The sequence below is a fragment of the Haliotis rufescens genome, unplaced genomic scaffold (assembly GCF_023055435.1).
Source record: "Haliotis rufescens isolate VD_foot unplaced genomic scaffold, xgHalRufe1.0.p SCAF_6, whole genome shotgun sequence".
Classification (NCBI taxonomy): domain Eukaryota; kingdom Metazoa; phylum Mollusca; class Gastropoda; order Lepetellida; family Haliotidae; genus Haliotis; species Haliotis rufescens.
In genome coordinates this window covers 54,991,956-55,019,099 of record NW_025964334.1, presented here as the reverse complement: position 1 = coordinate 55,019,099, position 27,144 = coordinate 54,991,956, and the positions used below count along the sequence as shown (strand labels likewise).

Genomic DNA, 27,144 nt, shown 5'->3' with positions numbered 1-27,144 from the left:
ACGTAGGAGATACTAAGTCCTACGTAGGACTTACTATCTCTTCCGTAGGACTTAGTATGGCCTAGAATCACTATCTCCTACGTACGACTTAGTATCTCCTACGTAGGACTTAATATCTCCCACGTAGGACTTATTATCTCCTTCGTACGACTTATTATCCCCTACGTAGGACTTCCTATCTCCTACGTAGGACTTCCTATGTCCTACGTAGGAGATACTCAGACCTACGTAGAAGATAGTTATTCTAGTCTATACTAAGTCCTACGTAGGAGATAGTAATTCTAGGCCATACTAACTCCTACGTAGGACTTAGTATCTCTTCCGTACGAGATAGTAAGTCCTACGTAGGAGATAGTCAGTCCTACGTAGGAGATAGTAAGTCCTACGTTGGAGATAGTGATTCTAGGCCATACTAAGTCCTACGTAGGAGATAGTAAGTCCTACGTAGGATATACCTAGACAAAAAGAAATTTCACAGTGGCCCTACTACGCTTCCGTACATACTAGATCACATTGTTTTGCTGATAGTTTTTCCACGGCTGTAATGACGCGCCTGAGGATAAAATAACTTGTGATTAAGCTGGTCTTTCCAGTCAGACAAGTACTAGTAACTAAAATGTATCTTATGGCTGACCGCAAGGCGTTCTTACCTCAGTGTATTGTGTAGCTATGTGTGCAGCCAACACGTAACACGACCGAAAGCGTCCTGACCTCATGATATGAGCATAACTGTTCAGGTGTAAATTATTGCATAACACATACCAGACAACTTCAGTAAAATGAGAATGTTAAAAATGTTATGTCGTAGAAAATGAATGCGTAACAAAAATACAAATGATCCATGTTATATATTTCACATGTATAAAATCAACGCAACAGTCTTTGTGTATTTAGTACAACTCAAGTGTAGCTGTGAGGTTAAGATGACAATCATATTGGTGATTCGTTATGTGATCACCGTCAGAAAAAGGCTTAGACCACAAATGGTTATATGTCCTGGTTTCTCTCATTGTCAGATAACTGTTCGATGACGTTTACCGCCGGTGAGGGTGAGATTACAAGTCCTGGCTACCCTGGCAACTACATCGGCAACCTCAACTGCACGTATGTCATCGTGGGCGATTTGCAGAACCGCTTAATCACCATAGACCTGGTTGAGCTGGCCCTGGAAACCCATACCAGCTGCCGCATTGATTGGCTCATTATAGACGGTGGTCCCAGACTGTGCTTCCCTAAACCGTTCCACAAGATATGTAAGCATTGACTGTATCTGAAACGACATACAAAGACAGAGTGTACATGAAACACATGATCCGTTTGAGTTATACCTCTGCCCAATCCATGTATGTATGATGCATCTGTGTGAATCATGTGTGTGATCGGTCAGTGTGATCTGTCTGTGTGATATGTCTGCATGATACATATGTGTGAACCGTCTGAAAGATACGTGAAGGTGGTCAATCAGTGTCAATTCTGTGTGAATCGTTTGTATATTATGTGATCAGTCTGATAATAATTAATCACCCTCTAATGCCTGATGGTCTAATAGTAGAGCGTCTGCTCGAAGAGTGGAAGGTCGGGGATTCAATCCCCGGGGGCGTCAAACCAAAAGACGTTAAAATATGGTACTTGTTGTTTCTCTGCCTGGCGCTCGGAACTATTGACTAAAACAAGGACTGGTCGGCTCGGTGTCAGTATATTGTGTCAGTGGGGTATTCATATTAACTGGGGCATGGTATCTCAGTGGGCTAGCACTATAAAATCGGCATAAGTCCGGGCTAGAACAAGCAGCCACACACACACGCACATGCACGTCACAATATAAGTCAAATAAACTCCATTTCATCTCACCACCCCACCTGAAGAATGTCTGCGTGATCCGTGCATGTAGTCCGTCTGTGTGACATGTCTGTATGATACATGTGTGAATCATTTCTATGATACGTCCATGTGATCATTCTGTATGATGCGTAAATGATACGTGCATATGATCCGTCCGTGTGATTCGTGCATGTGACCTTGTATGTGACCTCTGTGTGATCAGTCTGTGTGAAAGTTGCATGTGACCTGTCTGTGTGGTTCATCTGTGCGATATGTCTATATGATACATCCATGTGATCCGTGATTGTGATCCGCCTGTGGGATACATTAGTTTGGATCGTCAGTATGGTTCGTTTATTTGGTCCGTCTTTGTCATATGTCTGTGTGATATGTCTTTATTAGCAGGGTGTGAGTTACGTCTGTGTGACTTATTTTACTCCTGGAATGACACAAAGGAAGAAAATTAAAGGCGATTCATTTCAATTACATAAGTAAGGGACAGCGTTTACTTCTCGGTTTTTTTGCGCCAAATACACATGTTTATCCAACTTTAAGTGAGAGATTCGACTCTTTACCAACGTAATTTATGTTTGAAAAGGCGTTTACATATTCTATTGATCACACATCTACCAAAGATGATCATAACAACGTTTGTGTTTCAGATGCCTTTCGGGATAGATTCGTCATCAACTTTAGTAGTGATCGCAGAAGTGCTGAAAGAGGGTTTAAGATACGATATTCTATTGACGCAAACGGTACACTATTTCATTGCGTTAATTATGGATTCGTAATAATTATTTATCTTCTTTCCTGTTCTCCATAACAATAACAAGTATTTCATTTCCATACGTTCATGATACATTCAACCAAAAAGAACAAATAGCAGCTTGTGTGTATCTAGATTGTGTCAACCTGTCAAATGTGTATATTTGCTATGTGTAACTACTGAATATGTTGGACTTGAGAGTAGGATAATCGAAGGTTATCGAAGCAAATATGAGCTGCAATCTAAGAATTATGGTCAAAACAATTCTCTGCATTAGAGCAAGCAGTTTTGTCTGTTCCGAATGACGGGTCTGCAATTTCTAGAATCTTGGAAGGTGCGAAGAAAGCAAACGCCTCCCATTGCTGTGAAGGTACCGATTCAAACTCTAAAGTGAAATTTGACTCTTCGGTACCTAAAAGAGTGATATTGAACTTAACGCTTCCTGTAAAGAAGAACAAACTCACTTCGACATTCTCGATGATTCGTGTATGTTGGTGCAGGTTGTAAAAACAAATTCGACTCCACTTATATCTGAGTACAGGGTTCAGTGTTGATAGTTATGAGTCCAACTACCGGTACTGTTTGGTCGGAAGTGAAAACAGCTAAGCTGTTGAAACGTTAAACAAGGATTAAGAATTATGATATAATGGAAATATCAGATACATATTAAGTCACGAGCTCATATTTCGAACTAGAAGGAGCAGTCAAATATTTGCAAATATGTTTAAGGTTGTCAATGCTTCTACTATTTAATTGGTTTACTGTGATAAGCAATTGTGTACGGCTCCAACGATTGTCTATCATATTTGACGAGGATGGAAACATAATGGAAAAATGTTTATTATTAATATTACTTTAACTACATCTTCTCCATTGTCGATTGTTCGTATTTGAATTTCTGGTGTCCCCCGCCGCAATATTGCTGGAATATTGCTATAGGCGGCGTAAAACCATACTCACTCACTCACTCGTATTTGACGTCAATACAGTGAATAAGTGAGGTTGTTTGTAATTTCGTTGGATTGGAGATTGTTGAGATAGAGAATGAAAGACGATTGGCATACAGTTTACTGCCATGTTACAGACAACTGCACTTCCACCCACTTAAGGACATCTGGACAGATATCGACGCCATGTTTTTCCTGCAGCTGCCCCAACAACACTTGCACGAACACCATCATAGGCAATGGGAAGTTGCAAATACTAATCCTGGACTTCGTCTCTCTTAACTTCACGACCAGCGCTAATTGTGATCTCGGATGGTTTACCATAGATGGCGGACCAAGAAAGTGTACTTCAACCCCCTTTAAAACAACCTGTAAGCTCAAACACTCATGCTGTCTGTGTGTGTTTTTCACAAATAAATCTAATGTGCTTTCTTTCTACATCTGATGACATGAAATGACTTTTGAGACATATTTTTTAAGACATATCAAATACAAGTATCAATTTTTTCAAATAATTAGGAGATAAACATACTGTGTTTTCAATTTAGAGCTAGGTTACCTAGATTTAACCGCACTAAATTGAATTTTGTACAGCGCAGCATAAGGTTTCAAACGTTAAATACAGCGGTATTTCTCGGATTTAATGGATTTAATGGATTTAATGGATCTTTATTTGGAATCAAGTACAAAGGAGGAATTCAGGTTTTAGAGTCAAGGCAAAAGTTGACAGTACTGAGGCATTGTATTGCCAGATTTCTTCCTCATCATAATTGCATTTTATGTGACATAATTTGACATGTCACTTATACTAAGTGATGTATAGATCAAAGGATGTATAGCTGCATGTAACTGTACTATGTTTCATTTTTTTAAATGGCTTTCAATCCATTTCAAAAGAGAGCCTTTCCCACTAAGACATAGTTTATGTATAAGAGCTCCGCGCCCAACTCTATTAAATTTGAGGTGCAATTAAAATTAACTCAAACTTGTCTTGTTTCAGATGACTTTTTTGGCAGTGTAGATATTGTGACCTATGGTGGAGATCGATCTGTGGGCTCTTGTGCTGGCTTTGTTGTCAACTACGTTGTTCAAGGTAGAGTTAGTATACTTCGATTCAAATACGTACTTCTGGTAAGAACTGAACGTGATAAAGTAAAGTCAGCTGAGAAATAACACAAACAGTCAATAGCAAATATGATTGACATTTTTAGAACTAATTATAGGTAGAAGAAGAGGGTTTAAATATGGTATGCTATTGGTATGGACGCACACGGTACACTTTTTCATTATCGATGGTATAAAAGGGCTGATCATTTTATTTCTAGGATGGGGGTGAAAAGAATCACACCTTTTTATTTTGTGTAAATTAAAATCTCAGCTTCCAACTGCCTGAAAAATATATTGTGTCATCAAAACAGTGTATTCCATTAGCAAAGACATAATCTTTGTAAAAAAAAAACATGAGCATAAGAAACAGTATGCCTGTATCGCGTATCTGTCAATAATCATTGCAAATAGGCCATTTCAAGATGTCATACCATGCAAGACACTGTGTTGTATCCCTTGAATCCAGGTATTAACTCAACTTGTCCTGCTGTGATATGGCTAAAACAGTTGTTGACCATGATGTGAAATACCCATAAAACATTGTTTATCCTCACTTGGAAAACATACAGCATAAACATAATAAAAAAAGTTTATTGCAAAAACATAAATTGACGAGCAAAAGCAATTCTACCAACCAACATTATTTTTTTTCTTTAAAACAGAACAGGACTTATGTCCAGGAAGATATTTGTATTGTCAAAAGACGTGAACTACAAGTATCACCGTGAATGAGAACAAAAATAGAAGGCATTGTGTCCACATTTTAGTGGATGGGGACAGTTGATCAGTAATCATCAACCATCACGACTGAAATACACACCTGAAACCCCCTTTACTCCTCCAGAATGTCACACTTGGTGGAATCACCGCGATAATATGGCATTTCAGATAGAGGATGCGTATGTAATGTTTTCTTGAATGATGGTGACAGGAGGTCTGTCATCTCGAGGCCAGTCTCTCTTCCGCGTTGTCTGCCTGTAGCAACTTGTTAAATGTGTATATATACAATCTAAGATGTTTTCCTACTGTATTTTACTTAATCTAAGATAATAATAACAAGGCTGCTGAAGCAAACAAGAGCTCCTTTTAAAGGATTACTGCCAAAAAAGTATTAGAGAAGTTTTGTCTTTTCCAAAAGATTGGTCTACAATTTGTGGAATCTGGTAGCCTGGGAAAAAAGCAAACGCCTCGGCTTGCTGCGAAGGTACTAATCTAAACACTGAAGTCAAATTTGATTCCAGTTTATCTGAAAAAGTGATACTATCTTTAACGCTTCCGAGAGACAAGACCAAATTACTTTACATTCCTAATTATTCGTGAGTGTAGGTGTAGTCTGTAGATTTCTGCATTGGCTGTGGTGACTCATACTTTAATGAAAGCCCCCACCCAGTAGATACCCGCAAGATATCTAAGAACACCAAACTTCAGCAGCCAAAGCAGACAGGAAATCAGGCCTCTTAGGCCACCAGCAAAATAAAGTTCCCCAGCCATCAAGTCAAAAGTATCTCGACCAAACATCTCGACTTCACAAACAGAAATCTCTCGGAAGCTATAGAAATAGCTATAAAAAATTGTTGATCACAAACCTTTGATCAACACAGATCAAGGGTATTACATCCTCATAGCTTGTTCAACTGTTTCCAATCACCCTGTTTAACATTAATTCATTGCTGTGTATCTGGTTTCATTACCTGTGTAACTTTTATTATTGTTACTGTACATCTGGCTTAATTCAATTATTAATCTATTTGTTATCCACTATCTGTTGTTGTTACTGTTAATCTGCTGGTTATCACAACATATCATGTATGTATACTTCTCATTACTTGGTTATAGTTAATGTGAACGAATCTACATCGAAAGATTTCTAAATGCAATAAAACAGAGTTGTTATTAATAAACTTTAAAGTTTGCAACATCTTCCTTTGTAGAACGTATTTATGCATATTTATGATTGAGAGAATATCCTGCAACGATGTCACTGTTTTAATAACATATCCACATGTACTCCCTGCTGAATGGTCCAGGTTATCCCCATTAATCTGGCACTTATTTTACCATCATCGATATGTTTAAAGAGAGAAAATGAGAATAGAGGTATTATATAGCAGAACATGAATATCTGAAAGAAGTACAAAAAGAATTATTACTCGATGTTTTAAATCTCGCAATTATATATTAACAGACAGACAGACTAATTTATTCGGTACTTCACCACCGGCCCATAATACAATGGAAATATACTGTATATACATTTGCATGCTGAGTAGATTTAATTATGATATACCGTTCCACACTGTGTTTCCTTTCGATGTTTATGACTTGGGAGAGAAATTTACCTAAGCCTTTTATAATTTGTTCGTTTTCAGCTGACATAAGTCTTATAACATTTTCAATAGAGGGAGGGGTAACGAGACGCTTGGGAAAATAGTTTCTTCTTGCTCTAGAATACTGGTCACAAATCATAAGAACATGGAATTCTACATGGTTATGTCCCTTTGAAAAACAGAAAGTGCAGACACGTTCATTATGTGGGATGTTGTTGTGACGCCCAAGTTCAACAGCAAGCCTGAAATTGGCTATAAGTCTACGTTGGTAAGAAGACATATCACAAGTAATATATGATTCCACATTTAGTAATGACTTGAACTGTGAGTAGTAATTGCATTTCGTTGATGAGGTCAGGGAAAAGTGCCAATATTGAGTAAGGCAGTCGTAAAATCTTCGTTTAAAATCTGTCATGAAATGTTGAATATTACCAATGTCTTGGCTTAGCCAAACAAAACCAAATCCAAACTGAAATAAAATTATTCTAATATGTGATTCCCATGTAATTTTTTTCCATTATCATCAAGAGATTTTAATATATAATAAGCTTGGATGGGTAGCCTGTGTTGTTCCATCTGAATTAGTCTGCACCAGTACTTGACTGCTCTTGAGTTATTTAGTTATACTGTAGGGGGATCCTACCACAGTCTCCTAGAACCATGTTGTTGTTGGTGAACTTATTTACTTTCAAAAGGAATTTGCAGAATCTGTTATGGACACTCTCAATAATGTTACAGTAGCTGGTTCCCCGGATCTCTGATCCATAACATAGGATTGGTGAAATCATACCATAAATAATATTAAAAAGATCATGGTGATTAATGTATCCAAATTGATTTAAATAATTATATATTGATAGAAGTGCTTTCCTTGCCTGGGGCTGCTAGACATGCTTGGGCCTTGGTCCAAGATAACTTTGGTGAGAAAATAATTCCTAAATATCTGTACATGTTGACAACTTCTATCTGTTGACCATTCAAAAAACACTTTTCATAACTGCGAAGAGGACCTTAATTTCGAAATACTATTATTTTAGTCTTATTCAGATTGACTTTCATGCCAGTAACATTACAGAATTTCTCCAGGGTCTTTATTTTCTTTTGAAGCTGTAAAGCAGTATCAGAGACGGTTAACACATCATCAGCAAATAACAGAGCAAATACATCAGGGAGATGAGTAGATATAAACACACCTCTACCACCTTCTTCCACCAACATTGAAACTAACAGATTAATAAATATGTTGAAGATCTGAGGGCTTAAGATACACCCCTGACGAGTACCCATGGTACTCTTGAAGTTTGGCGATAGTCCACAATCAGTTCTCACACATGCACATAGTGTTGAATACATCTGAATGATAAACTTGAGAAATTTACCTTTAACTCCCAGTTGAAGGAATCTGTTAAATAACATTTTGTGGTTCACACTGTCAAAAGCTTTTGAAAAGTCTATAAAAAGACAATAAAACCTTCCATTTCTCTTTGATAAATATTTGTTGACCACAGCTTGTAGGGTAAATATCTGGTCAATAGTCAATCATTTTTTTCTGAAGCCAGCTTGAAATTCAGAAATAATATTGTTGTTATCACACCAATGTTAAAGTCTGTTGTTAACTACTGTTGTAAGAACTTTACACAGTGAATTTATCAAGGAAATGCCTCTGTAATTATTTGGGTCTGAGAAGCTGCCTGATTTGTGTAGGGGACAAATAATACTCTTGCCCCAGCTACTAGGAAATATACCACTGTCATAAAGTTTATTGAATACTTTTGCTAATAATGGTGAGATATAGTTCTTAGTTGCTTTAAAGAATTCGTTAACTATGCCATCTGGGCCAGGAGATTTGCTTGTTTTGAGCAATTTCAAACTCGCATTAATTTCCTCTTGTGTAAAAGGGTCATTTAGTTCACATAAATAGTCACTGTCATCTGCATCTGTGTCTTCCCATATTTGGTCACTGTAATCATAGCTGCAGTCAGAATTACAGTTCAACAGGTTATCAAAATACCTATATATTAACGCAAACAACAGATGTGTATTCTCCACAGTATTGTTGTGAGTTTGAGATGCCGATGCCTTTTTGTCGATCGTCATGTGATCAGAAATGGTTTAGACCACAAGTGGTTATAGTTCTGTTTTCTCTCATTGACAGGTGACTGTTCCACAACGTTTACCGCCAGTGTGGGTGAGATTACCAGTCCTGGCTACCCTCGCCACTACATCAACAACCTTTACTGCACGTTTGTTGTCGTTGGTGATGGGCGGACCCAGATCATCACGATAAGCCTAGTTGACCTGGACCTAAAATCAATTTACCATTGCAAATCCGACTGGCTCATTTTTAACAATGGTCCGAAACTGTGCAGCGACTCAACTTTCCATAAGACATGTAAGCATTGAATCTATCTGAAACAACACACAAAGACAGAGTGTGCTTGAACCGCATGATTCGTTTCTGTGACCCGTCTGTGTTATCCGTCTTTGTGATGTGTCCGCGTTTATGGTCCGTCTGTGTGATATGTCGGCGTGACCCGTGTAAGGGATATCGCTACGTGTGACCCGTCTATTTGACCAAATTGCTTCACACATCTGTGTGACCCGTGTGAGTGTAATAAGGATATGTGTTTCGTCCGTAGGTATCCTTGTAAGTGATCCTGTTCGATCTGATCTGATATGTCTGTTTTATACGTCTCTGTTATCTGTACGTGAGTTACGTCTGTGTGTTTAATTTTAGTTCTCGAATGCCACGTGTGAAAAGAAAATAAGGCGATTTGTTTCTCCATCAAAAGGGTCGGGCAGCTTTCCCTTCTCAGTGTTTCTTGTGTTCATCCAACTTATACTCTTTACCAATGCAATTTATGCTAAAAAGCGATCATCGCAACAACGCTTTTGTTTCAGATGTGTTTCGGGATAGATTCGTCATCAACTTTAGAAGTAATGAGCATAACACAGCAAGAGGGTTTAAGATGCTGTATTCTCTTGACAGCCACGCACACGGTATACTTTGTCTTTGCCGTAAAATACATTATTGATTTATAGTAATCATTTATCGTCTTTTCTGTTCTCCATCACAAACAAAATTATTTCATATACATATTTGCTTTGGGACAATATGACAATAAATGCAGCTTATATCATACGTAGATTATGTCAACCTGTCAAATGCGCATATTTAATATATTTACTATATATGGTGTTTTCTCTATTGTATTTTACTCAACTCTTTTGACCTGCATGTAAGATAAGAAAGAAAGGTTTAATGAAGAAAATTAAATCTGCAATTCGAGAATTATGGCCAAACAAATCCCCTGTTATTAAAGAGGTTTTGTCTGTCCTAACAATGGGTCTACAATTTGTTGAATCTTACAGGGTGTGAGAAAAAAGAAACGGTTTTCTGTGAAGGTACCTGCCTAAACACTAAAGTCAAATTTGATTCTACTATATTTGAAAGAGTGATATTGACCTTAACACACCCGGGAAGAAGAAACTCACTCGTATATTTTATATGATTATCATTATTATTACTACTATTATTATTATTATTATTATTATTATTATTATTATTATTATAACACATGCAGCAAAGAGGGTTAGGGTGATCCTGGCACAGTGAGACTGGTTAGGCTCATCATCAGCTCAGGGCCCTTTCCCCCTCTACACACAGCCCAGACAGCGAATGGAAATTCTCCCAGGAAGCGCTGCCTTGTCAAACCCAACCAGAACTTTTCGGAGAATGTGAAGACTCCCAAAACACTGAAGCCTTTGGCATTACCCAGATTGTCAGAAGGGCTGTATTCCTGATAGCAAACCCGGGTACTCTCCTAATGTCAGTCAACAGATTGGGAGGTACCAAACCCAAGACACCGGGGACACCACAACAATGGAGAGTCAGACAACTTGGTACTTGGGATGCATTTCGAAAGCGCATATTTGCCATGTTTTTCCTGAATCTTGTCAATCACATTAGTGTCAAAAGGGACAGAAAATGATTAAAAAAAAGATTTCATTGGATTTATCAAAAAGAACAAGATCAGCTTTGTTGTCCTGGATACGTCTGAGCCTGTAAATGGGCCTATTCCAAAGAAGTCTGTAATGATTATTTGGCCATGACGCCCTCTACATATTCCGGGTCGTACCATGGACCTCTGTGTCAAAACCACAAGCTAGGTGAAAGCGGTAAAATGATCGAGCCACTCCATTATGTCGCTTTAGATACTGTGTTTGTGCCAAAGCTGGACATCCACTGACAATGTGTTGGACAGTCTCATTAAATTCATTACATAATCTACATTTCATGCTTACATTTTGATGAATGTGATGATCACACATTGACGGTTTCGAGTAGGAAGTGACAGGTCCTGAGCAACAGAAAGCCTTCTGTTCCACTTTTCAGGCCAGCTGACTTCATCCAAGCGAAGGACTCTACAGGTTTATTACTATCATCTCCATTGTTATAGGTCGTTATTCTTAGACGTCAATACAGTGAATAACTGACATTATCTGTAGGTTAGAGGGATTGGGGATTTTTGAGTTAGTGATGAAAGACTATTGGCATACATTTAACCCCAATGTTACAGACAACTGCTCTTCAACCCACTTAACGACATCTGGACAGATATCGACTCCATGTTACTCCTGCAACTGCACCAACATCATCATAGGCAGTGAGAGGTTGCAAATACTAATCCTGGACTTCGTCTCTCTCAACTTCCCGACCAGCGCAAACTGTGATCTCGGGTGGTTAACCATTGATGGCGGACCAAGGATATGCCCTTCAGCCCCATTTAAAGCAACGTGTAAGCTTAAACATTGATGCTGTCTCTATGATTTTCTCACAAATAAATATAATGTGCTTTCTTTCTTCAGAGGTAACCAATTGTTATTTGAAATGCTACTGGTTCAAACAATATGATTGTTTACGTGCATAGACATGACTGCAAATCATTTAGTACTGTATCATAAATTGGGCGGTTCACTCTGGTTTTACATTCATGTACGGTTACTAAAGTTACTCTAATGTCTTAAAATTTGAATTTCAGAATACATGTTTAGGAGACTATTTCTTCCTTTTGCTTCTATATATAAAATAAATCCTATATTATGAATACAATAGTTATGTACACTGGTTACGTTCTTATCATAAATATTGAAATAAAAAAGCAAAGATTATTTTCAGTTAGAAATGTGTAGTTAATGTCATTAAACACGTATATGTTTCAAATAATACCGAGAAGAAAGAACTATATAATGTTTGGAGAGAGAGTGGACAGTGGTGTATGTATCACAGGTGAAATGGTAGATACATTTGTTGTCACTAAAGTTGTTATATATTTAGGCGTTGTGTTTAAGAAGCTTTTATATGTTCATCTTTATTGTCATGTAAACCAAAAGGATTCTGTTTCCCTCCGTTGCATATATCACGTCGTCAAACTTATCCATAATATGATAACTATCAATTACAAATACTGAACAAGGCCTAAAAACTTAATCTTGAGGGACTCGGCAAGTACAGATGTATTGCTGAATATCACATTATGTTGTCTTAAATTCAAACCAGTATGACACATGTTCGTATAATAATCTCTATATAAGACCTCTCTACCCAACTTTGAGGTGCAGTTAAAATTAACTCAAACTTGTCTTGTTTCAGATGCATTATATGGCAGTGTAGACATTGTGACCCATGGTGGAGGTCAATCAGCGGACTCTTGTGGTGGCTTTGTTGTTAACTACGTTGTTCAAGGTAGAGTTTGTGTAATTGGTTTTATATACATACTTCAATTGAGAACTGAACATTGAAAGACAATATCAAGCTCACTGAAGGGAAATGATAAGGCCTGGAATGAAATGAATAATGTCTGGAAGTTGTAATGCGTATGGACTCTAACTAATTGATAAAATAGTGTCAGTTGACTGACACACAAATTGAATACTAAATGCCAAAGTAACCCTTGCTGTTATGCACAATATTTTTCGAACTGATTACTATGTCATTAGAAGAGGGTTAATGATAGGGTGTTCTATTGGCCTTACTAGTCCTTATTAATGTGATTTCTAGAGGATTGGGGTGGGGCGGTGATTTTTTCACTATCACACCTCGTTATTGTGTGTAAATAAAAACTTCAGCCTCCATCTGCTTGAAAAACGAATGAAAGCCTTAACAAGAAATATCGAGTATTTCGCGAGCAAAGCCATAATCTTTGACATAGAGACATGAGCATATGCCTGTAACATTTATGTTTTAATAATCAGTTAAAATCTTCCATTTTAAGAGGCCATATCATGTAAGTCACTGTGTTGTATCCTTGGATCAAGTTATTAACTCCACTTGTCCTGCTGTGATATGACTAAACAGTTGATGTGAAGTGCCCATTAAGCATAGTCTTTTACTTGGAAAAATGCATATACACAACAATATATATCTGCAAAAACGTAAACTGACGAGCAAAAGAAATGTTTATGTTGTATTGTTTAAGTCAGTCATGCTTTTTGTGTCCATCATCCATTATCTTTGTAATTGAAAAGTACATTCAAATTCCTTCAGCAGTTTTGACTACAAACTTGTCAAGTTAACTTTTTTCTGTCAATTTAAAGAAAACTGCACATAGGGCTTTTGCTACAAATGGTCTTTTATTGTATAAAGCTGCTTTATTATTGTGACATTTTCATTATTTTGATTGAAAATCACCTACTTCTATTAAGTTATGAAGTAGTTCCATAGGTTTAGTTTGAAATGTGACGTAACAACATCTCAGCTTTAACAAATTATGAAAAACAATCTCAGATCATAAAAATGAAGAAATTATTACTCCTTTAAAACATTGTGGCCAAAACAATATCAGCTCAGCTATATTTTATTATGAAAAACAAATCATCTCAGATCATAAAAATTAAGAAAAAGAAACATGAAGAAGAACAAACTCACAAAAATGTACAACTTCATGGATAACATCTTCTGAAGCCTGGCTTCATTACCCGTGTGCTTCACTACCTGTGTACTATTTGTTATTCCTTAATGTACAGTTGGCTATGTTACTTGTTTTCTATTACCTGTTGTTACCACAACATATCATGCATATATCCCTCTCATCACTTGGTTGCTGACACTTTAGCTGGATAACGGTGTGAGAATCTAAATCGAAACTTCGCTGTATGTATCGTTATCCATAAAGTTATATCTTGTCTTACTTACTCACCAACTTCTAGAATGCCGATGAAACAGTTAGTGTAGGTGAAGTTTGTTTTAAAAAATCGAGTATAAATATCAATTATAGCGGTGCAGGGTTCAGAATTGGTACTGTTTGGAGGTGAAAACAGTTAAGATGTTGAACAGGAAACGAGAATATCTCTTTCTGATATAATATACTTAACAACAAAAGTTCCTGTGACACCAATATTTTAGTGTATTTTTCAAACAAGTAAAGTTAGGTTTCAGTATTGTAGTAAGTGTATAGAATCAAGTTAGAGAAACGCAACTGCTACAGAAAAGCATGCATTCCATGCAAAAGTTTACTTTTATGCAAGCCCCATGCATTTCACTACCCAAGAATGGGTATTAAAACATGTGCGTTAACGGGATTCCATATGCATTGTTTAGGATCGTGCTGACAACAACCACTCAGACAAACAACAAAATTACACAATTATTCAACATTACGAAATGCCATGCCGGTCCGAAAATGAGCGCCTGCGAGCCATTGGTATGCTTGAAGCAGGATCGAGTCAACGTGATGTTGCAAGACAATTTAACGTCCACAGAAACACCATTTGTTGTTTACGGCAACGTTGGTAACAGACGAATGCAGTCAGAGACTATCCTCGGAGTGGCAGGCCACGCGTAACCAATAATTGCCAAGACAACTGGATTCGAACAACACACCTACGAAATCGATTCCAGCCAGTGAAGCATCCCTGGTCTTCGACGAATATCTTCACAAAACGTACGTCGCCGCCTCAGATGTGCAGGGATTGTCGCCAAAAGACCCGCCAGACGTCACATTTTGCCAGGAAACCACCGTCAAGCACGTCTACAGCGGTGCAGACAGCGTCTACGCTCGACGGTCATGAAGTGGGGACAAGTTCTATTCACTGACGAGTTTTCACCTCAGCCACAGCGATGGACGGATTCGAGTGTTTCGACGTCGAGGTGAACATTACGTCAATCATTGTGTCATGGAAGAAGATTGGTTCGGGGGCGGCAGCGTTATGGTAAGGGGTGGGATTACAGCAAGACAGAGGACCCGTTTGATACTGGTAGATGGACAGCGCTACCGCGACGAGATCATCGGCCCTGTTGTTCTACCGTTTTTGCGTCGTCATGGCCCAGGCATTACCTTTCAACATGACAACGCCCGGGCTCATATTGCAACAAAACAACGTGAATGTCATCCCCTGGCCGGCTCGCTCCCCTGATCCTTCACCAATCGAGCACATGTGGGATGAGATGGATCGGCGCCTTCGACGTCAACCACGTGTTCCATAGAACTTCGAAACATGCTCCAGCAGATATGGACAGATATCCCACAGGACTCTTTGTGCGACGCCTGGTCCACTCCATGAGACGAAGATGTGTTGGTTGCATCATTATTTGAAATAACGACAAAATAATCGAAATTACGAGAAAATAATTAAAACAACAGGAAATTTTGAGAAAATCATTAAAATAACGACAAATTTCAATGTAGGAAAAGTACAATTATGCTACCAAAGTGGCACCGTTAGGATTTTGTAATAAACAATTGTGTAAGCCCTAAATATTTCTGACACATATGACGATTAATAAACATGAAAGCTAAACATATGTAAAAGTCAATCAATCTGGTCATTTCTCAGTTATACAGGTAAAAGTCGATGGAAAGTTTGCGACATAATTATCTTCCATTTTAAAATCACAGTCCTTATTTATGAATATTTATTATATCAAATGAGAGAGGACACTATAATGATATTCGTTTTTAAAATACATCAACTACATGGCCCTGGTTATCCCCTTCAATCTGGTACTTACTAATCCCCATCCCCATTGTCTATATTATCAGAGTGAGAATGAAATGCATCTCTTACACAAATATAACTGCTCTGTCTTTCATACATGTATGTCACAACTATAACTCAATGCAAACAACTCATGTTGCTGTGAGGTTAAGATGATAATGCATTTTGGTAATACGTTATGTAATAATTTGTTATTTATAGGACCACTAGTTGTTATAGTCCTGTTTTCTCTCGTTGTCAGAAAACTGTTCGATGACGTTTACTGCCAGTGAGGGTGAGATTACCAGTCCTGGCTACCCTGGCACCACTATCAGCTACCTTTACTGCACATATGCCATCATGGGTAATGGGCAGAACCAGAGCATCGCCATAGACCTAATCAAGCTGGACCTGGAAGCTACTTCCGACTGTTCCAACGACTGGCTCGTTATAGATGATGGTCTTAAACTGTGCTACCACACAACGTTCCGTAAAACATGTAAGAACTGAATCCGCCTGAAACGACAAACAAGAAAGAGAGTGTACATGTAACGACATGTGTGACATGTCTGTGTGTTTTAAATGCGTAATCCGTATGTGTGGTCCGTCAGCGTTGTACGTCCGTGTGATTTGTCTGACCGTTTGTGTGATACACTGTGTGAATCGTTCATGTGACAGGTGCATATGATACCTGTGTGGAGTACGACCATGTGGTCCGGCAGTACGATACGTCTATATGATCCATCTGTGTGGTACGTCCATGTGATCCGTCTTCGTCGTGCGTCAATGTGATCCATATGTGTGATACGTCAATGTGATCCGTCTATATGATACATCTGTATCATCTGTTTATGTCATACGTATGTGTGATCCGTCTGTCTGATCATTCAGTGTACAGTGTATTCTGTATGTGAGTTACGTCTGTGTGATTACATTTAGTCCTCGAATGACACGTGCGAAAAGACATCGAAGACAACTTGTTTATTGTACAAAGACGAGGGGAAGATTTCACTTCTAGTTCTTTGGCTTCAAGCAAACGTCTATCCAACTTCAAGTAAGAGCCTCGACTCTTTACCAATATATTATTCTATTTATCACCATCAACGATCATCATAGCAACTTTTTTGTTTCAGATGTCTTCCGGGATAGATTCATCATCAAGTTTAGAACTGATTACAGAAGGCCTAGTTATGGGTTTAAGATGCATTACTCCATTGGCGTGGACGCACACGGTACACAATGTCATTACCTTAATATTGGGGCAGTATTGGGGTAGTTGCTAGATGGCTGATCTGCTGTCTGATTAGATGGTTAAGGTTTTGTGCTCTTTGATTCTGGTTTGATGGGGAGGGATGTTTTACCTACGTAGGATTGTCCACAGTTGCACTAAACTACACCTTTAGGCTCTTGAGGTTTAGTAAATTTTCTGCCGTTGGCTCTCAGTAGGGTACTGAGGGAGGTGGACCTGGTTTAGAAGGTGTTAATATTGGCTTGCTGTTTGAGGAGGCGCCGCCTGATGATGTGGGAGGCTCTTCCTGTGAATGGGAGGGCGATGTGTAAGGGTGCTGATTCGGCTTTAGGGGTCGCTGATCTGGGTGTGGGATTTGACTTTGTCGTCGAGATTGAGTGGATAATTGTTCCTCATTCAGTCCTGCTTGACAACGGTATAAGGATCTATACCGAAACGTCGCCTTTACAGTATTATAGAAGTTGTTATCCATAAACTGTGTCTACTTTGTCATCCGTCAACTTCTAATTGAGTTGGGGATTGTTGATCCCCGATCCCCATATTGAGACGATTAGCATAGATTTAACCCCATTATGTTTGCAGACAACTGCACTTCCATCCACTTTAAGACATCCGGACAGATATCGACGCCATGTTACTCCTGCAACTGCACCTACAACCACTGCACCAACACCATCATAGGCAGTGGGAAGTTGCAAACACTAACCCTGGACTTCGTCGCTCTCAACTACACGACCAGCGCTAACTGTGATCTCGGATGGTTTACCATAGATGGCGGACCTAAAATATGCGCTTCAAAGCCCTTTCAAACAATCTGTAAGCTGAAACACGGATGCTGTCTGTAGATTTTCTGACAAATTAATCTAAGTTGCTTTCTTTCCATAACTTCAGGGTGTCTGTTGCAACGAATCACCTCAACTGAAACTGTGACTTATTGTTATTAGAAATGTTGGTGGTTTAAATAATATTTTATTTTAAAAAACGAAAACTGGATTGATCAATTGGCAAAATGACCATTTAAGAAATCTCCGACGCAAGCATTTATCAGATGACGGTGAACATCTTTAGTAAGCTCTGTAAATTGATGTGATGTTTACTGGATCACAAACTTTCAATTTCACAGACAATTTCACAATGTATGAGTGCATATGTGAACAGACATGGCTGCAGATCATTTAGTATTCTTTAGAAAATGGGGTAGTTCACTCAGGTTTTACATTCCTACCCGATTTCTAAACTTACTATTAATGAAAAGCAATATGGCTTAATTTCGTTTATTTTCCGAACAACATTACATAATAAAGAGAGTATAACTCCATATGGGGTTCCATATCGAAAAATATAAAATATGTGGAATAAAATAATAAGATTATTGTCAGTAAAGGATATTTACGATATACAGTTGTAAATACAATACAAAAAGTTAACATCCTGCCGTCGCATGACTTGAGTACTGCTGTGCAGTCGAACACATGTTTTTTTATGCAAATTGTGTGAGTGGCAGGTGCTACTAGTAGGGCAGGACATGCTTAGTCTTTTTGCAAATACCTGATTCATTCACATAACTTTTATTGCCATTTTACCTTTTACGCTCCTTTGAATCTGTCTGACAATGGTTACTCTCTGGTTTTTAATTTATTTGTAATGATAAAATAATCATGGAAGGCGTTTTGTTTAAGAACATTTTGTGAAATGTACACACTTAATCTCTTTGGTGATGAGCACAAAGAAATGAATAGCCCATATCATGAAATATTATATTTGTTTGCCACTGACCATCACTCGGCAAATTTAATCTAAGAGTTTTATAGACATTAACAGAGTTTTAATTGATAACTGTATAGATGTTATTTATAAAAAGTCTAACATTGAAATTACTTTTCTCTATCCCAAAAATATAATAAATGTACATTCTTCGGCCAAATCCAACTGTTTTAAAGTAGGGGAAAGACCCTAAAGCCGCAAAGATACACATGCACATGTATGGAAACTAATCCTGCTACGGTATGTCCTTGCTAAATTGATTTCTTCAAAGTAGCCATAACTTGGAATATGCCTTAACTACGTCCTGTATAACAGTTATTCAAATAATTATGGTAAATTCTGACTCGATCGCTAATACAAAAGTGCGGCATCATGTTTGCAAACACTGAAAGTAGTACCCCTGACCTTTTTCATGTATATGTTCATCATCAACTAAAAGGATTCTGTTTTCCTCAGTCTCCAATCTAACCCATTAAATGATAACTATCATTAATGAATACTAAAAATACCACAAATGGTCAAAAGCCTTAGGCTTCACGCACTCCCGCGAGCACAGATTTTATAAGAGACGTATAACTGTATTTTACAGTATACTGTTATAATTTTTTAGATACACCATTTCAAAAGAGAGGCCAACTTTATCTAATTCCAGGTGCAATTAAAATTAACCAAAATTTGTCTTGTTTCAGATGCACTTTTTGGCAGTGTAGATATCGTGACCCATGGTGGAGATCGATCATTGGACTCCTGTGCAGGCTTTGTTGTCAACTACATTGTTGAAGGTAATGTTTGTTTGTGTTTCACATTCATTCTTCTGATAGAACTGAACATTGAATAACAATATCAAGGTTAGACAAGGGAGATGATAAGGCAAGGAATGAAGTGAACAACTTCTGGACATTTTTATGTGCATATGGACTACCACTAATGATAAAGTAGTGTCAGTTGAAAAGTAAACAACCTGAACACTAAATACCAGAGTAACTCTAGCTCTTAATGTCATAATAGTCAATATTGATACGCAATAAGGGGTGGACTATTTCATATGTGACGTTGATTAAACCAACACAGCTCTTGAGTGTGAAATACAAAACCTCCTTCCGCCTCCATTTGCTTGTCAAATAATGTTCAGACTCAATAAAATCTTATTTGTAATAACGGAATTCTCATCAATACATAGTACTTCGTGAGCATAGCATACATAGAGACATGAGCATGTGAGACTGTATGCCTTGAGACGTTTATATTTTTTAATAATCAATACAAATCTTCTATTTCAAGAGGTCATATCATGCAGGTCACTGTTTTGTATCCTTGGGCAGGGTTATTGACTCCACATGTCCTGCTGTGACATGGCTGAATCAGTTGTTGACTGTGATGTGGAATGCCCATTAAATATTATTCATCCTTACATGGAAACAAGTATAACATAAACATATATGCGAAAACGTGAATCAGAACAAAAATGAAAGTATGGTGTTTATTTTGGAGGTTGGCGACAAATGCTCAGCAATCAGTCAACCATCACGATTGAAATAAGCACATGAAACTCCCTATAATCATTCAGAACGTCATACTTGATGGAATCGTCTATCTCCCGTGAACATGTCTCTTTGTCAGTTTACCGGCTCTTCCAGCACTGCAGTATTTGAACCTATCGATTTCGGTGTTCCAGTGTCAGTGTTATAACTATGGTGGTCTGTAAGCTCTGATAGTATACTGACGCAGTCTGCTGGACACTGTCTTGGTGACAAGAGGTCTGCCATCGCTAGGCCTGTCTGACTTCCGCCCTGTCTGCCTGTAACATGGCATGCACATGGCGATTGTCATTCGGCTACAGCTCAACCCCTTGCAACGTTGACACGTGTTGCTCCTTGATGTATCACAACAACGGCTTGCAATCTAGGCATCTTACGTATGTCTGGATACTGTAGCACGTACATTACTCGGTAAATTGTTTTGTTTGGGTTTGGTTTCAACCATTTCGTTACACTATTAGGAGTTTGACCCAACATGTCCAAAGTTTAGTTTATGCTATTTATGTCCATCATCCATGATCTTAGTAATTGAAAAGTACATGCACATTCCTCCAGGAGTTGTGAGTACAAAAATGTCAAGTTGACCAGTTTCTTGTCAATTTGTAGAAAACTGCACACTGGGATGTTGCTACAAATGGTCTTTTATTGTTTAACACTTCTTCATCATACTGATATTTTCATTATTTTGGTTTAAAATCACCTACATCTGTTAAGTTGTTATATTTTAGGAACCGTGAGAAAAATATAACCGTCTTTCCATAGGTTTAGTTTGAAATGTGACGCAAGAACATCTCATCTTTATTTTATTTTGGACAAAAAAACAATCTCAGAACAAAAATGAAGAAAAAATGACTCCATGAAAACATTGTGGCCAAAACAATATCAGATATCTGAATGGATGCGAAGAAAGCAAATGCCTCAGCTTTCAGTGAAGATACAAACATAAACACTAAGATTCGAACCATACTTTATCTGAAAGAGTGACCTGAACTCTTCCGGTGAAGAAGAACAAATTCACCTGTATATGTACATTATCGACGATTCGCGAGCGTAGATGAGAAAACGTAAAGCTTTATGGGTAACACCTTCTGAAGCCTTGCTTTATGACCTGTGTGCTATTTGTCATTTTTACTGCACATTTGGCTTCATCCAATTATCTATATACTATTTGTTATCGATTACCTGTTGTCAATATTAATCTGCTTCTTATCACACCATATCATACATATACACCTCTCATTGGTTGTTGTCACTTCAGCTGGATAACGGTGTAAAAATCTACATTGAAACGTCGAATATATTAATGAATGTATGCTATAAACCTGAAGTCATTATCCATAAAGTTGTATGTTTTCTTACTTACTCACAAACTTCTAGAATGCCAATCAAACAGTCAGTGCAGGTGTAGTTTGTTGAGAAATTCGTGTATAAATATCAATTATAGCGTTTTGGGGTTCATTATTGGTACTGTTTAGAAGTGAAAACAGTTACGATGTTGAAAAGAAAATGAGATATAATAGAAATAAAAGATGCATATGAGGATACAAGTTCTTCTTTTGAATTGGAGACTCGTAATCATCCGTGGAGAATAGGCTTTGAGTAAAAGGCGAATATGCTTGTCGTATGAGGCGACTAACGGGATCGGGTGGTCAAGCTTGCTGACTTGTTTGATGCATGCCATCGTATCCTAATTGCGTGAATCAATGCGCATGATATCAATAATTGGATTGTCTGATCCAGAATCGATTATTTACAGACCGCCGTCATATAGCTGGAATATTGCCGAGTGCGGCGTTAAACAACAAACAAAACAAGTCTTTAAAATTGGAAGAAAAGTCAAACACATACAAATATGTTGGCAGTACGATTGCTTTAAGATTGGTTCACTGTGGTAAAAACTACGAAAGTCTAATGGTGCCACTTTCGTAGTATATAGTTTTCAAATAAACAATTCTCTTTATTTAAAAAAAAAAATTCGTAATATCGAGTTTTTTCTCTTAATTTTTATTGCTCAGACCATAAGCGGTTATTGTCCTGTTTTCTCTCATTGTCAGAAAACTGTTCGATGACGTTTACCGCCAATGAGGGGGAGATTACCAGTCCTGGCTACCCTGGCACCCGCACCAACTACTTTTACTGCACGTATGTCATCATGGGTAATGGGCAGAACCAGACCATCGCCATAGACCTCATCAAGCTGGACCTGCTAGACACTTCCGACTGTTTCTTTGACTGGCTTGTAATAGACGATGGTCGTAAACTGTGCCAGCACACAACGTTCCATAAGACATGTAAGCATTCAATCGATCCGTTTGTGTGATATGTCTGTGCGATCCTTGTGTGTGTTGGTAAATATATCGAAGATGACTTGTTTATTTTACAAAGGCGAGAGTCAGCTTTCTTTACTGTTTGCTTTAAAGAAATGTCTATCCAACTTGAAGTAAGAGCCTCTTTACCAATGTAATATTCTATTGATCATGAAACTCCATAACAACGGGTTTTTTTGTTTCAGATGTCTTCCGGGATAGATTCATCATCACGTTTAGAACTGATTACAGAAGGCCTAGTTATGGGTTTAAGATGCATTACTCTGTTGGCGTGGACGCACACGGTACATTATGTCATAACGTTAATATGCATTATTGATTAGTAATAATCATTTATCGCCTTTCCCGTTCTCTAACAATTACAGGTATTTCATTTACATACTTTTAATACATCAAACCATAAAAAATAACTGGCAGTTTATATGTAACCAGATTATGTCAACCTGCTAAATGTGTATATGTACAATCTACGATTTTGCTTTTTGTAACTCACTAGATCTATTGGATGGTTACTAAAGCAAACAAGATTTATTCATTACGGCCAAAAAAATATTAAAGAAGGTTTGTCTGTCCAGAATGATTACTAAAGCAAACAAGATTTATTCATTACGGCCAAAAAAATATTAAAGAAGGTTGTCTGTCCAGAATGATGGGTCTACAATTTGTGGAAACGTAGTTTCCGGAGAAAGCAAACGCCTAGGCTTCCTGTGATGGTACCAACCTAAATACAAAAGTCAAATTTGATTCTATTATATCCGAACAAATGACATTGACCTTAACTCTTTCAACACCGTAGGCCGGAGCACCGGTCAAGAAGCCTCGAGTCCCCAGACACCGTGGCCGGTAGACCGGCCAAGCTGTATCACGTCAAAATAGTATATAATTTAATAAACCTACCTGTCATATCATTCATTTTCAAGTCTACCACATTTCACAATGTCTGAAATACGTATTCAATTTCAATTTTTAATTTTGTATCGATAAATTTTAAAACTATTCACTATTTCCCACAATGTTGTTTAAAAATAAAATTTTCAGACACACACTTCGACAACAGGTCCACATCGAACATGTCAAAGAGCAAAGTAAAGACGTTTTAAACAAATCTTTAAATATATTATTCAAAGTAATAAATCATCTAATACATCTAAAAGATGTCAAACTTACATCTAAGTTATTATTTCGTGCGATCGCGTGTACTGTAAGTCAAATGATTTATGCATTAAAAATATTTCTCACAGCTTGTTACCTAGCACGATACATCTACGAAGTTTTTAATTTTTTAATTTAGATCGCGATTTCCTGCTTAAAACGTTCGGAATATAACGATCCATCAAAGTCTGAAATTCATCCTACACGAGGACGGTACCATAGCTGTAATTTTATTGGCTGCCTTAGGTCACGGGCCCAAATTTGACCAATCACGAACCTTGTAGCAGATTTCGGCAAGAAAGTGTCATTAGAAACCAATTGTTATCCAAAACAATCGCATGTGACAGTTACGAAAAGCCTCCAGGCGATGTTACGCCCGTTCAGATGAAAAAAACAAGATTTCTAGCGATGTGTCATATGTCAGTCCTCGACGAACGTGTTATTTATACGAATCTTCTAATACGGAGGTATTACTTCATGTTACTGAGCGGACAGCTGCTGTTATCGGGAAATGGGTGATGACAGATGATATTTATAATTATATTTAAAATATTTTTCCAATGACGTAAATAATGAAAAGAAATAGGTAAGTGGTTTTTTTTAAATCTTATATTTGCGAAAATCGTCAAATCGTCGCTTCGTTGGTCCTTAATCTTAGACTTAAGAATGTGTTAGCTTACATTTGTTTATTTACAACGAAGTTAATTAAGTTGCAAATACATTATTCAAATAATGTGACAACCCTAACTTTCATATTTATAAACAATAGGATTAGACGTTTCAAATGGTGTGTATCATGTTGTAGCAAAGATGCTTTACAAGCAGATATTTTCTTTGATAAGTGTTAGCTTCATCTTTCACACAAGAGTCTCTAGGAACTCTGTGTCACAGCAGTAAATGCTTTTGGGTGACTGGTTTTGAAAGAGTTAATGCTGAATGTTGAAGAACAAATAAAAGCGACAAATCCTTTCCATATTCATCAGAAATCTCTGCCGAAAGTGGATATCATGGAAACATAAGATACATATTTGGTGACAAGTTCCTCTTTCGAACTGGAAGAACAATTAAATACATGCAAATATGTTAGAGGTTGACACTACGACTGCTATTAGATTAAATCACTATCATAATCAGCTGTAGTCGGCCCTGGCGGTTGTCTAACATGTATGACGATTATGAAAACTTATTATTATTACTTCAAACATTGTCATCTTCTCCATTGCAATCGTACGTTCGTCTTTCACATTGTCTGTAATTACGTGGGATTGTGGATTGTGGAATTTGAGAATGAAAGACGACTGACATATATCAAACTCCCATGTTGCAGACAGCTGTACTGCCATCCTCTTACAGACATCTGGACAGATATCGACGCCATGTTACTCCTGCAACTGCACCTACAACAACTACACCAACACCATCATAGGCAGTGGGAAGTTGCAATCACTTACCCTTGACTTCGTCTCTCTCAACTACACGACCAGCCCTAACTGTGATCTCGGATGGTTTACCATAGATGGAGGTCCTAAAATATGCACTTCAACCCCCTTTCAAAATATCTGTAAGCTGAAACACTAATGCTGTCTGTATAATTTTCTGAAAAATTAATCTATGTTGACCTCTTTCCATAACTTCAGGGTTGACTGTTGAAACGAATCAACTCAACTGAAACTGTGACTAAAATGTTTTTGCGATGCTAGTGGTTTAAACAATATTTTATTTTCAATAATGAAAACTGGATTGGGCAATAGACAAATGTCTATTTTAAGAATTCTCCGACGCAAGTATTTATCAAATGATGGTGAACAAATTCAGTAAGCTCTTTAAATTGATGTGGTGTAGGCTCATAAACTTTTGTATAATATTACTTCAGTGATGGTTCCATGATGGTTACTTATATTAATAGCCAATATTAATAGACTATATCTTAAATGGGTCTGTTGACTCAGGCTTTACGTTACCGCGCGGTTTCTAAAGTTACTCTAGTGAAAAGCAGTATGTTCGTTACATTCCGTATAACATTACATGATAAAGGGATTATTACTCCCATATTCTTCCATATCGAAAAATATAATATATTGTATTCTCAATAGAGGATGTTGTAAGTACAATACAAAAATCGATTTTGTACAACGAGGCACTGCTTTGTTTACATGCTGCCGTCACATGACACATGCTTTTCATGCAAATTGTGTGAGTTGCAGCTGCTACTATAAGGGCAGGACATGCTAACCCTTTCCGCTAACACCTGGTGTCATCATTGATTTCCAGTGATCCATTCCCAAAATTTCTGCCATTTTACCTTTAATGCCGAATGAGTTCAGTCTCACAATCGACTGGTTACTATCTTGCAATTGCATTGACGTTTTATGTTTATTTTGTGATGTTAAAATAATCATGGACAGATTCAATTATCTTTCAAGTTCAAAAATATTAATGACAGATCATTACTGTATTGATATCAAATCATGGGCTTCATTTAATGTAAGTAAAAGTTGAACACTGGAATACATAATGAAGCCAAGTTGAATAAAACGATCACATTTGTGACCATTAAGGTCAATGCAACTTAGTTTACAATGAATAATCTGGTCAAATTTTGTTCCATATGTTCTTGTTCCACTGCGTACTTATTCCGTTCTTATTATCAAAAGTTAAAAACAGACAAAAAGTATATGCAGTTAGAGACGTATCGCCAATGTCATTAAATATGTACATGTAACAATGCTGAAATGAAAGAGCCATACAATGTTTGGAGACAGTCGATCTTATAAGTGTTTTGGAAGATCTTGTGTCACGGGTGAAATGGCATATACATTTGTTTTAGTTACACCTGTTAGATATGTAGGCGTTGTTTTTAAGAGCATTTTTGTGAAATAAACACACATTGTCTTTTTGGTGACGAGCACGTAGAAATGAATAGCCTGTGTCATTAAATATACTCAACAACAAAAGTTCCTGTGACACCAATATGTTAGTGTATTTTTCAAACAAGTAAAGTTTGGTTTTCAATATTGTAGTCCTTGTATGGAATCAAGTCACAAAAACGCAACTGCTACAGAAAAGCATGCATTCGAAAAGTTGACTTTTATGCAAGCCCCGTGCATGTCACTACCCAGGAATGGGTATAAAAACATGTGCGTTCACGGGAACAACCACTCAGAAAAACA

General features: G+C 37.5%; 1 protein-coding gene across 1 annotated transcript in view; it reads left to right on the top strand.

Annotated features, from left to right (window-relative positions):
• The window catches only part of LOC124146858 (cubilin-like), a 275,948-nt gene that overhangs the window by 231,970 nt on the left and 16,834 nt on the right, over positions 1-27,144 (top strand). Inside the window, exons 25-29 of the mRNA XM_048385784.1 lie at positions 17,776-18,009; positions 19,647-19,739; positions 22,550-22,786; positions 23,008-23,106; positions 25,302-25,535. Of these exons, the coding sequence (XP_048241741.1) occupies positions 17,776-18,009; positions 19,647-19,739; positions 22,550-22,786; positions 23,008-23,106; positions 25,302-25,535 (897 nt within the window). The remainder of the gene's footprint in view (positions 1-17,775; positions 18,010-19,646; positions 19,740-22,549; positions 22,787-23,007; positions 23,107-25,301; positions 25,536-27,144) is intronic.